General features: G+C 41.5%; 1 protein-coding gene across 1 annotated transcript in view; it reads right to left on the bottom strand.

Annotated features, from left to right (window-relative positions):
• Positions 1 to 3,183: 3,183 nt before the first annotated feature.
• The window catches only part of HTR1E (5-hydroxytryptamine receptor 1E), a 34,642-nt gene continuing 24,248 nt past the window's right edge, over positions 3,184 to 13,577 (bottom strand). The window contains exon 2 of the mRNA XM_064710105.1: positions 3,184 to 5,429. Within this exon, the coding sequence (XP_064566175.1) occupies positions 4,155 to 5,249 (1,095 nt within the window). The 5' untranslated portion in view covers positions 5,250 to 5,429 and the 3' untranslated portion in view covers positions 3,184 to 4,154. The remainder of the gene's footprint in view (positions 5,430 to 13,577) is intronic.

Raw genomic sequence — 13,577 nt, 5'->3', positions numbered from 1 at the left:
TGTGCACAGTATGCTGTGCACTTCAGAGAGACAGTTCACCTCAGAAGAGGATGTGATCTGTATGGGAAAGGTGGAGAAAAAAAAGACAGGCAATACACACACACACACACACACACACAGAGCTTTTCTTTCAGGAGTTTGACTGCTTTTCTTTCAGGAGTTTTACCATATCAGAAATGGTTTTGAGAAGGGAAAAAACCCATTAGCTGCAAGGAACAGGAGAGATGTGGAAAGTTCATGGAAGTGGTGAGGACAAACCTTGCAGAGAAGAGAGTTGTGGTTGGCACAGGTGGAAGAGTAGGAGCTGAGTGAAACCTGAGTAACCTGTGCAGGGGCAGGTCCCTAAAAGCAAAGATAATGGTCCATATAAGAACAATACAAGGGTCAATTTTAATGTGGAAGAAAGGGAACAAAAAGATAGGTTACAGAAGAAAAACAACAAGATTAAAAAATAGGTAAAATAGCATTTTAGGAGTCTGTGTTTTGGGGAGGACAACTTGTTGATTTATGCAGTCTTCAGGGATGTATGAACTCACTCCAAAGCACTGGCTGCTTACAGAGAGTAAAAATCTTCTGGAAGTGGCCTGGATACATGTAAGACAGTAAAATCTTGCAGACTTGAACTGCCACAATCATAGGAATTCTAATAACTGCAGAGAGAGGAGGGGAGAACAGGGGCTTGCTCCAGTAGGACCACAATAAATTTAGGGATTAGACAGTCAGAAACCCAAAGGCAGGACAGGCAGGAAGTGAGGGTTGTACAGCAAGACACCTTTGCAAGGGTACCATGAGAGAAAATAAGGCTTTGAGGTTGCAGGATGATTTAGAGATATTGATGAAGATGGAGGTAGTCTGTAGGTCTTGAATACATCACTAAGAGCTTGTTGGAAAGATCTTCTATTGCACAACATGGAGTGAGTGGGCCTGATCCAGGATAGGTGTGAATGAGGAGTTGCCGTGGACACATCAAAAAATGTCTCCAAACCCATTGTAAAGGCAGCAAAAACTCAACAGAAAAAAAAGAAAAAAAAAGATGTTGCCAAACAGTGGTGTCAGACTAGCAAAAGTTTTCATTTTCATGGGAAGACTGGTAATTTCTGATCAAGTTGAGTTAAGTAGCCAATCCTTTATATTGTTCCTGACTTTGATTCTGATCATGGGGAAAACATACATCTTCATCAATCTAGTGGCATTTGTTGGAAAACATGCTCTGTGTTTAGCTAATGACTTAATTAGAAAATCAGTAGTCAGCTGGCAGTGAATGGTGAGTCTTTATTTAACAGGAAAGCACGGAAATTAGCCATCCATCTGTTTTTTCCTGTTAATTACCTCTAAATATTAAAATTGAATACAGCCTTCAACCTGATTGGTAGTTGGAGTGGTAATAACAGTGTTCACATACTAAAAGGAATCCTTTAGTAGAAATAAAGATGATGCAGCTCCTGTATATTACAGCTTTCATCCTGTTTCTGAAGCACTGCTACCTGCCTATGGCAGCTGCTGTGGAGGTCACAGTCAGCATTTCCAGCCCTTCAGCCACATTTAGGGGTTTAAATGAGTGTCAGTTTTGGCAACAGTGTTGACTGAGCTGTTGTCAGAACTGGAAGCATCTCTCATTTTGCTGGTTTTCTCCTCTGAAACACCTTTCACCAGCACTGTCACTCCCACCCCTTCCTTCTCCTAGCAAAGAGCCCTGTGCAGCCCACCCACCCCACAGCTGAGCCAGAGACAGCCCCAAAGAACCTGGCTGGGTGCAGCTTCTGCCTCAGCTGAGCTCCTTGGGGTGGCTCAGACAGTCTGCTGGGGCAGTCTTGCACTCTCACTCTTCCCTTTCTGGTCATCACAGCAGCTGGGCACCCTTGTGCACCTAAGGGACACCAAAATCTACTCTCTTCTAGCCATAACTGCTTGTGTGTCCCATTTTCTCTGCCATTTCAGAAATTGTGCTGAATCCTTGTTCTTTAATAATAAATTCTGTTGTTCTTTCTGAAAGAAAAAAAATATACTGCAGCACTTCTTACAAATACCACATTTTTATTTTAATTTCCAGGGTGGGGTTTTTTTTTTTTTTTTTTTTTTTTTTTTTTTTTTTTTTTTTTTTCTTTTTTCTTAGTAGCATATCAACCCTGGGGAACTGCTTTGGAAGCTTTGTTGATAGACAGGGTCAGGACACACTTCCCTGATTCCAATCAACAATTTCCACCTCCAACAAGCTGCAAAAAGGAAAAACCATAACAGATATCTGTACTTCCTCACTAAAAGAAATTTTTAGTGGCTGACATAATTTTCCTCTCTTTTTAGGTATTATTGTTTGCTAGTAGGGAGTCCAAAGGTATCTGCTGGAGGCAACTGCAACAGTAGCTTCAGAAGGACAGCTGGAGTGGACCTCAAACTCAGGCAGGGAGTCCTGGAAGAAGAATCCCACTGCATGTGGGTAAGCAGCAGGTCACCCTTTTGTCACCTTCAGACTTGGTTTGCACTCAGCTTGTGGCACTGTGTCTTTCCAGCCAAATGCTTTCTCTCACCAATAAGGATGTCATTTCCCAGTTCCATTTGCAGTTTATTACCCACATATTACTTACACTTCCTTGACTCTTGATAAGAAAAATTATTGTCATCTTGTAAATTTCCAAAACATTTTTCAGAGATGGCTTCCAGTGCTGTTACAACACTTTTGCTACCTCTAGTATTTGTTTTGATGGATTTGGAGCTGCCATACTATAGTTTTCACAGTTATTGGATGTCAGGTTGACATATGTGGTGTTGCCTTTGTTGTGTATTGGTGTAATTCAAAAAGAATTTGTCCAGAAAAATAGACAGGGAAGAAAAGGGTGCAAGGTGGTAATAAATATTTAAATCATGCTTAGGAGTTTCAAATGGACAATACCAAATTCTCAGCTTTGATTCTGCCTCTTCCCAGACTGATTTCCACAATTCATTTGAATCAGAAAATTTTAACTTCCATAAGCAGAAAAGATAGGATACAAAGTACTTTTTGTCTCTCAGGACAAGGGAAGTAGGTCTGTGAAGGACTCCCAGAGCAAGAAATCCTACCAGAGCACCTGACCAGAGGTTAGGTGGGCAAGATGGCCATTGGAAATTCTGAGATGAGAACAAGGCATATGTGCAGACTGCTATTTAAAATAAATTATTTTACTGAATTTTTCCCCTGATATTCAGAAATAATTAGGTTAAACTGATGTTTTTGAATTTCTGTATATAGCTGGCCTGCTGAGAAGATATCCAGTTGTCTGACTTGGTGGGGGTAAGATCCATAGATCCTTGGGGTTGTGCACCACAACATTCAGGTGAAGTGTGGCACAAGTGAAAAACACCACCCCAGAACTGACTGAGGCACAAGGCCTGAAGAAGTAGGGTTAGTGGTATTGGAAGTGTGACTGCTCAGATGTGCAGTTAGTTTCACAAGTATGACACTTGCTTGCTGCATCCTCTCAATTGCAGAACAACTTCACAGCTGTCTGCCCAATACCTTGAATGTAAATCTGGAATATTACACAAAGAGAGACACTTTAAAAAATGCCTTTGGGTCATGAAATGGGATCATTTCTAGATGCAATGAACTGAACTTTGCTTTCTGTTTTGGGAGTGTATTTCTGAAAAAAGGAATAGTTTATTCTGCCTCAACCCAAGGTGGAAATGGTGGTAATTTTCCTCCTAAATGGCTGTTACAGCTTTTTCACAACGCCGTAGTAAAGAGATGCTGTTGAACTGTCATGATCATGAAGTGTTTATTAATTTTTGAATATGTATTTATGGGGTTTATTTCATACAGTACATAATTTTGATGTTTGATTCTTAAATGGAAAAAGTATAAAAGTGAATTTTGTTTTTTCTTCTTGAATCATTGATTACACAAAATGTCTTAGAGACATGAGTACCTAATACTAGTGATATTTTTTGTTGTTGCATTTCTAAAAAATCTTTTCCTTTGTAGAATAAATTTATTTCAAACCTTTTACTACGAATTTCACTAGAGATTAAAAAATGGCATAATGAATTACAGGCTGAAGAACAGTCAAGAAGATAGGCAAACACAAAAATCCCCTTTATCAAGGGAAACAGTGGCAGAGTCAAATAATTTTGCTCATTTTTAAGGCCAGGAGTCATGCCAGCATCATCATCTCTCAGTACTTTTAAGTATGTTCTCGACACCTGATGAGCTTTCTAAAGGCCAGCTTGAAATCCTCGTTAAAGCTCGTGTACAGCAAAGGGTTGATGAGCGAGTTGACATACCCAAGCCAGGTCAAGAAGTCTGCTACTTCTGGAGAGACAGTGCAAATGTGGAGGCCCACAAGCAGCTCCTTGATGAAAAAGGGCAACCAGGACAAAATGAAAGCACCTAAAATCAGCCCCAAGATGCGAGCAGCCTTTCGTTCTCGTGTTGTGGAGATCTGCTGCCGGTCGCCAGCCGGGTCCAAGTCATTCTCAAAAGGAGGGATCCTCACGGATGCGTTGATTTTATCAAACTCTGTGGTTGGGTCGGATGTGGAGAAGTCCGAGACGCAGAATGTCTGTGTGAGCTTGCAGCTGGCAAAAGAGTTCTGGCTGTCGGTGCTCCTGTTGCTGAGGTGGCGGCTTGAACCCCGCTTTTGGTAAAGGCTCTTTGCAGCGTGGTAAATTCTGTAGTACAGGATCAGGATCAAAGTCAAGGGGATGTAAAATGCCCCGAATGTGGAATAAATAGTGTAGATGACATGGTCATGCTGGATGCGGCACTCGCTGGGAATACTGACGCTGCGGTGGTTTCTCCAAAACAGGGGGGGCATTGATATGAAAACGGAGATGGTCCACACGGTGACTATCATCAGCCCGGCCCTTTTTGCCGTTCTCTTCCTGGCGTACTCGATGGCGTCTGTGATGGCCCAGTACCTGTCCAGCGCGATGACGCACAGATGAAGGATTGAGCACGTGCAGCAGGTCATGTCGACGCTGAGCCAGATCTCACAGATGAAGTACCCCAGAGTCCATTTATCCATCATTATGTAAGTGATGCTCAAGGGCATGACGAGAACAGCAACAAGGAGATCTGTCACAGCCAGTGAACATATGAGATAATTTGCCGGCTGGTGGAGCTTCTTGGTTGTGGAGATTGCTGCAATTACAGCAGAATTCAGCAGCATAGTCAAGGTTGTGATTGTGGCCAAGGTCAGGGTAACGAGCATCTTTTCAGTTACTGTCTTTGGCTTTGCAGCCTCACTGGCTTCAGTGGTGCAATTTGTGAAATTCATTTTCCCCTCCAGGATGTAAGAAGTTGGTAATGAAGAGTTCCAGGTTCAGAAGTTATCCATTTGAAAGAGATGCTCTATGTGCAATTTTAAAAACTTTTTTATAATCCCATATTCAATGGAGCAGCAAAAAAGCTTCCAGATTTCTTCCTGGAAAGAAGAAATTAATTGTTCATTGTTTTCCTAGAAGATAAAAACACATCTGTTAGTCAGTCTAGGATAATCCCACCTTTTGGTAAAAAAGTTTTGCATTTCTAATATTGTCATCTCAAATAAAATTTTGGTCTATTTTCCTTTCTCTTCTCTTGCTTTTTCTCTGCATTCATCGTTCATTTTTTTTTCTTCTCTAAAGGGCAATTTGGGCCAGATTTCCTGCTGATGTGAAATGGCTATTCCTTCTTCATTTTGGAGATTTTACTTAAAGTAGGAGGCTGGACTAAGGGACCTCCACAGGTTCCTTTTCACAAACATGACTGTGATCTTTGTGATACTGATACCAGGAGCTAGCCCTTTTCCTACTTGTTAAAATACACTCCAGCAGACGAAGAGCTGAGGGAATTTGCCTCTTCATTTTAATTGCTGTATGAGCAGCATCAATTACTTTTATATATCACCTTTGGAAAAAAAGCAGCAGAGCAGCCTACCTGAGTAAAGACATGCCAGCATTTCATACCTTTCTATTCTGCTTTTTCATATCCATGTCTGTATTAATGTATTAGAAACGGTACTTAAAAATTTAAAAATTATTCGGGTTACTTTTATCATGCAGGTTTTCAACAATGTTTAATGCTTTATGGCAAATGCTTGGTTTTACACAGCACATCAGTGTTGCTAGGAGCTCATATAGTTTTGTCTAATTATTCCTGACATTTCACATATCCCACTGTGAGTGTCTTTAGAGGAGACAGACAAAAAGCTTCTGCCATTGCTTTGAGATTTCCATCTAATTGTACTCCCTGTCAGGGAGTCCAGCGTGATGCAAGGAACAACAAATAATAAAAAGTTTAATTTTGTTTCAGAAGTTCACATGTCTTTTCAATACATCCCAAATGCTAATTGAAGCCAGAGTTAACAGTCCATGAGATGCAGTTTGGGATGACCTCTGGGACCTTGCTTACTCATTTGTAATTTATCATGGCATAAAGGATGTGGAAAACTGAAAGTCAGAATCCTTATCCACTGAAATAAACAGAAAGATTTCTTTCCCTGACTTCATTTATCAGAGTAAGGAGGCTTCCAGGTTAGTTGTACAGGCTCCCTTTACAAGCAGGGAAAAAGGTAGCGGCTGCTGGAAATACACTTGTCCCCTCTCAATACAACCCTTAAGGAATATGCTCTGGAATATCCTGGAAATGCTGATCTTGCTCTATTTTCACTACAAGTGGCTCCTCCACAGTTGCATTTAGAATACATGCCTGGTTTTTAGATGGCTAAATCTGAGAGATAAAACCTATTCTCACTGATACCAGTGGGAGTTGGATTAGGCTCTGAGTTTGCACATGCAACCTAATGAGGAATTAAGAAATTGAATGAGGAATTATGCATTTAAAGCTAGTTGACTGCTTAGCTTTGTGTACATATGCTCTTCTTCAGAAACTGGAGTGCCATTTCAGAATGAGCTGAATGAGGAAAAATTAAAAATAGAGACTTTAGATAAAAACTTCTATTTGTGGATAGGCTCTAGAAAAGCAGATCCGGACTGCTGTAGTCTCTGGGTTAGCAAAATGTGAATTTTAATTCTGCTCAAGGAACAGCAGAACTGCCTTCCCCCCAAAGCATTCTCCATTCTTCAGAAACTACTTTAAACAGCTTTAAACTACGAATAGCCTTGGAGGAAATATTAGTCCTGCTTATTGAAAATTGACTAGAGAAGTCAGATGGAAATCCATCCATCAGTATTCATGTGGCTACCACACATGGAAATGTCAATTTGATTGTTTAGGCCTAAAGCCAAAATATCAGCTCAAACCTTCTTCATAAATTGTTCATGGGACTCTTTTCTGTCAAGTCAGATTCTCATTTCCTTAGTTTACACCCTCATTATGTCTGATGCTTTAATGAGAGGATGAAACAAAGAGACTTTCTCTCCCTCTCTGCACACCTGGAGCACAGACCAAACCCAACTGTAATCCACATCCCTTCCTCAGCACTATCATTCAGTGAGTGTACCCCAGCCCACAAGCACACTCAAGGATACTGGGAATACCATGGAATTCACATCTCCTCCACAACCACTTGTTGATCTATTGCACACACACAGGGCATCTTGTGATGCTTCTTGATGTAAGCAGTGCTTCTTTCTGCTTGTCCTTCACTCCTCTGGGGCCCTGAAGTTTCATGGCCCTGGGACATTCCCCTACACTGCCTATATACAGGTTTCTCTGCCTATATAGACAGGTTTAATCCAGTAAAACCTGAATTGCTGTGGTTCTGCCCTCAGATGGCCTACACGGATGTATCCCAAGGAAAATCCTTTCAGTGCTCTACCTGCTCCCTGTACCTCAAGGATACTCTGAAAAATAATTTTTTTTGCTTTCCTTAATTAACTTGTATTTAAACAAAATTAATCAGATCCAAACATCAGGTTTCCTTTAGGACAAAGGATATCACTGATAACACAGGGGAGTTTGGCTTTACAAGTCTGCTACTGCTCAGGAGGGCCAACATTTTGCCTGAAAATCACTGCAATAATTGAAGACAGGGAAAAATATAAAACAAAGCATCAAGCTTGCCTGCAGGTACTTCAGAGCCCACAAGCTCACAGTAATCCAAACTCATCACTGGAGAGTTAATTCAGTTTTAATTCCTGTGTTCCTCATGGGAAGTGAGCCCTTAGCAATTCAGACAACATAAATACCACATAAGAGTACTAAACCAGTATTATTAGGGAAGTATATTTAAATGCTGAAAAGTAATTTCAGCTTTTGAGAGCTGAAGGTTTCTTCTACAGCTTAAATTTGTGCCTCTTGTCCTCCCTTACCCACATGATGAGGATACACACTGGCATTATAACTATAATTAGTTGACTGTGGCCCTGGCTGTTCACCTCCCAGCTCAGCTGCTGTGCCAGAACAGCGTGAGGCTCTCCTGAGCTGCTGGTGCCATCCCAGCACTGCCTCCTGGGGCTCTGCCAGGGCTCCCAGTGCCTCCTCCCCAGCCACTCTCCCATTCTCCTTGCTTGTCCAACTGACTTCCCTCTAGTTCTGAATTAGAAGACACACATAGAGAGTACTTTGGCCCAGGAAAGAAATGATATTTTAAACTGGGAAGTGATTTACAAAGAGAAGCCAGTGACTGACCTTGCTAGGAGGGCAGGATTTAAATGGTACTTACCATCAATCTTTTAAAAATGCAGGTGTGTTTGTGGTTATAACATGAGTGTTAACAATGAGAATTTTACTCTGTCTAAGCAATAATAGCTGGTTTCCAGCATCTCCATCACTTGCATACAATTGCTATATATAGTATTGCTATCACTATAGTAATTGATTGTGGTTTTCTAAGTGACATCTTGGAAGGGACATTAATAACAGTTATCTAAAGTGCTCTCACTAAAAGCACTGCTGTGTTTATGTTTTGCAGCTGTATCACTTTAGGCTGTCAGTCATTTCCTACAGAGAGGATTTTACACACGCGGACTAATTTCCCACATTTGATGCAAGAAACTCATCTGGCTTCCTCCAAATGGGAATCAATCATGTTTCATGTAGCTGATTATTGGTAATGGCTTTGAGTGCTGTTTAGGAGGAAGAAAGGGGAAAGAGTTTGATTAACTGTTCCTTAAAAGGAACTGGACAACTTGAGGCTGTGAGATGGCAATGCCCATGTCTCCTCGTGCCAAAAAAAACTCCCTCTTCTTAGCAGAGGACCAGAGTGTAGCAGTATTTTGAATTTCTGCCTGCCTGACTCCCATTCCTTGGCCGCTGCACTTTCCTCCATTTCGTAAAAAATGGAATAATATCACTTGGAGGAAAAAAGTGCAGCTGGCATTGCACATGTGTATGTACAAAGCAGGTTGGTTCCTTTGCATCCATGGTTTCACATTTCCTCTAAGCAATTATTGCACTCTATGACTGCTACATCTTTGTGCCCTAAGCGGCAATAAATCAGTTTGACTCTATTAAAATCTGAATTGGTTCGAGCGCTTCTCACCTTCAATAGTTCCGTGATTGGAGCTATGAAGGTCAAGAATCTGTGCCATGATTTGTGAGACAGTTTATGGCAAATATGACAGCACATTTATGATAATGCTAATATTTCAAACTATGAAAAGATGCTAAACTTTCAGTGCTCTTCCTTCAAAGAGGTTTTCTCTTCTAATTTTATTTACAAAGCCCTGAAATTCAGGCCTTTCACCTGCAACTTTCTAGTGTTGCTTTTGTAGATTCAACAAATCTTAGATTTCATGGCTCCTTGGTAATCAAATGATAAGCTGAGTTTGACTGAAGATTATAAGTTTCCAAATACTAAAAATTGTACTCTGGCATGCTGGTGTTGCTTTGGGTCCCTGTCAGTGCTGCAGAGGTCACGTTATGTTATTTATACAGGCACTGATGCTGTTTGTAACATGTTGTATGTGGAAAAGCAGCATGCAAAAGCTGACAAAGTGGAGATGGTCAGAATCACACCAACCTGTGGTAGAATTGTCAGCAAAACAAAATCTTGTTGTCACCAAGCAGCTCATATTCACAGCCACAGCATGAGATTTTGGTGCAGGTTGTTGGCAAAATGAAAGCAAACTATTAGAAACTGCATTGGGGTTGCCTTACAGAAGCATAAACTGGGGTAGGACAATAAAGGAAATGGCTGTTTTTGTGTGAAACTGCAAATTTTACAAGAACACGCCTGAAGAAATCCTAGCTGCATTATGGGGCCATAGATTTAGGGATGCAGCCTTTTCCTACACAGACTGAATGAGGCCAGGAATGAAATTACTATGAAATTTGTATGAGTTGACCTATAAAACTGACCTTCAAGTTAAGATTCGCCCTGTGCACACCACTGAAACAGATAGCATGATGGAAAGACAGGTTGGAAGGACTCAGCAGCAAGGAATTTGTGTGGAGGCAGAGCTGTGAGTTTGCATCTGTGGGCATCCTAATAATGTTCATACATGCAGTGACCCTGTCATAAACAGCGAAAGCACAGCATGTTGTAATCAAGGATATACTGGTCTGCAGCCTGTCTTTGTGTAATGTAGATTTCTAGAGATACAGGGACATCTGTGCTTCAGTCTGGCCAGACAGGATGGGCTGAGTGGGCAGCACTGGGGACCCTGCTGGGCACAGCAGAGAACATGCTGGACATGGCAGGTGCCAGCACAGGCACCTGACACAAGTCACAGATGACGCCCCAAGGGATGGCTGGCTTCTGCAGGTGGAGTTATGTGAGAAGTGGTTGAAATTCGCAGAAGAGTGGAGGGGAGCACTGAGGGCTTTTTGGGAGCACAGCCTTGCAAAACCCGCAGCACCTCAGTTGCTCCAATAGTAATCACATATAATGCTGAGAGTGCCTATATCAATTCTATCAGAAACCAGATGTCACTGCTTGCTGCAAAACTGGGATGGATGGAGAGGAAGTGATTTGGCCAGAGTTGTTCCATCACCTCCTCAGGGCAAAGAGATGAGTCTGTGTCCTCTTGTCCTCTTGCAAGAGCAAAATCAAGTGTTCTTGCAGGCCAGCTGTGTGTGTGTGCAGGAAACCTTGTGGCACTGCTTATTTTCCACTGAAAACTAAATTGCGTCTAGGAGGTTGCTAAAGTGTCAAGTTGCAAAGCAGTGCTTGGGCACTGTTATTTGTGTCTTGTCACTGTGTACTCTATATTGTGATGTTGCTCTCTGTCTCTTTTGCTCAAGAGCCCAGGGTAAATGCCAGGGTGACCATGATGTTTCAACTCCATCAGCATCAGAAAGGGGATCTCCACTTGCATATCAGAAAGGCTTTACATTCCTTCCCACTGAACCTTGCCAGCCTGGAGGATTTCCTTCCCAAATTAGAAGCCTGGGGAAAACTGATGGCAGAGAGGAGGTGCTGCCTCCAAAAACCCTTGGTGCAGTTTTGCAGGTTTTTAAAAAAATAATTCCATCAGCATTACACTATAGAGGTGAGCTTTTGTGGTGCAGATCTTGGCACATGCAAATGAGAAACAATAATTAGTGATGATCTTCAAACCATGCTCCCTCCCACAAGCAGTGGTATAATTATCATTCACAGATGATTACTCATTTTTATCTACTTTCAGTATGAAAGTTAGTAAATCTGAGGCAGTGAAAGCTGGCAAGATGCTGCTGAGCTGCAACCTGATACAAACTAGGGCTCAATACAGATTGAATCCTGGTTTTCATCAGACATAAATAAAATTCTCTGGAGTAGTGAAACACACAGATTTCTCATTTAAAAAAAACCCCAAAAACTAGAGTAGCACCCTAATGTATTTACAATATTTTGTAATAAATAAAACTCTAAATGCATAATAATCTGCTTTCAAGGGACTATCAAAAGAAAAAATAACTTCAAAACTCATCATCACATCCCTTTAGATCCTTAGCATTGTACTTGTAAAAAGTCTCTTTTGTTTTACACTACACAAAACACCTGTGTAAACTTCAGCTCATTCCTGGTAGTTCATTTCATCATGTCCTTTTCATGCCCTGCCTTATATCTTGAGATGTTTAACTTATGGGCACCAGAGGATCTAATTTCCCATACCACAGAGCCAAGAGACATGGGTAGCTGGATCTTGCAAAATCTTTTGAGGTAGAATTTGTAGTAATCAGTTGTACAACCCTACACTGTTAAAACATGTAAGTGCTGCCTTTTCCACCACGTTGTGGCAGAACGAACTTCTCTCTATATTGTACCCATTCTTCCTCCAGAGATTATTTATGGAGACAGAAACCTTCTTTCACTATAAATCTGTGTCTGAAAGAACAGAAAATGAAAAGATGATGTGATTTGCCTCCATTTGTTTTGCAGACAGCTTTTGTAGAAGTGCTGAAATGAGCTAGCTTGTGTACAGAAACATCATGTTACACTAGCATGGAGAGCTGAATGGGTTAATTCACCCAGATAATGATTCCCACAGCTAGACAGCCTTGTTACAGGAGTTAGCCTGATTAAATTTAGCTGGCATGCTCTCCCCTGGTACATGCATGACATCTATATTAACAGAGGCAGCAAGCTTGTTTGATTCCCCCAGAGCAGCATTTAACTCCTCCAGAGCTGTGCTTCCCACCTGATCTTTTCTCAGTGCAAAGGTGCTCTTGACCCCTGGTGATATCCCAGTTTAGTAAATAGCCAGGCCCAGAAGACACATAACCTACAGACTTAACCTCTCATCTGGAAAGAAAAATAATCTGTAATAAAACAATCTGTACCGTTATTGACCCTTGCAACCTTCATGCTTAGCAGTCACTCTCACAGAGACATTATTCTCTGATTAATTTTTTGTTTTAGAAAACTTGTAGTTAAGACTGTGTTTCTTGAACTTCATATTTCTAAATTTTTAACTACTAAAGACTTTTCCTCTCTATTTTAGGTCCTACTTCAGTTTGTACACGCATTTTTACAACATGCTGCATCACCAAAATTCCCTCTCCTCTAAGTAAATTTTTAAAGCTTTTAAATTTTCTTTTAGCCTCTGTTGTTTTATGAAGTTGACCATGTCACCAATCCCTGCTATGGATCTATTCATGCCTCAGGAAAACATGAAAACCTCAAAGATCTGGTGACAGACCCAAATCACTGGCTATGGAGCAGGTGGTTATGGCAAGGGAAGATATTTGTCCAGGGTTTTGCGCTGCTGCCAGTACCCACTGCTGCTTTTGGCCTGGCTGCTTTGCTCTGCTCCTCCCTTCTGTTCCACTGAATGGCTCAGCAAGGTGCACGCAGGCACCAAGGAAAGAGCATCGACGCTGGGTATTGGCGGGTCCTGGGGCCCTTCACAATCCCTCCTCCTACTGCTCAACCTTCCATTCAGACTATTTATTCATTGACTGTATGAATAAAACCTGCAATCAGATGAAACACAGGTGGGAGGACAGCTTGGATAATGAGATATGCTGTCAGACATTGGCAGCTAAACTGTGCGAGATCACTCCCTGTAATTGGTAAGGGGAGAGGGCAGACAAGTGTGTGCCATCACCAGCACTAACAGCCCTCCTTAGGAAAGCAACACTTGGGTGGTGCTTCACTGATGAGTGGCCCAGGGACAGACATTCATGAAGATGGTTAGTAAGGTTTAATGGTAAAGTGAAGGCATACAACATCTGAAAAGTCCTGAGCAGGTGAGTCCATCCCCCAAACCTGCAATTCTTCCTGCAGGCACGACTC

Source organism: Zonotrichia leucophrys, chromosome 3 (assembly GCF_028769735.1).
Source record: "Zonotrichia leucophrys gambelii isolate GWCS_2022_RI chromosome 3, RI_Zleu_2.0, whole genome shotgun sequence".
Taxonomy (NCBI): Eukaryota; Metazoa; Chordata; class Aves; order Passeriformes; family Passerellidae; genus Zonotrichia; species Zonotrichia leucophrys.
The sequence above is the reverse complement of the archived record's forward strand: the minus strand, read 5'-3'. Positions and strand labels throughout refer to the sequence as shown.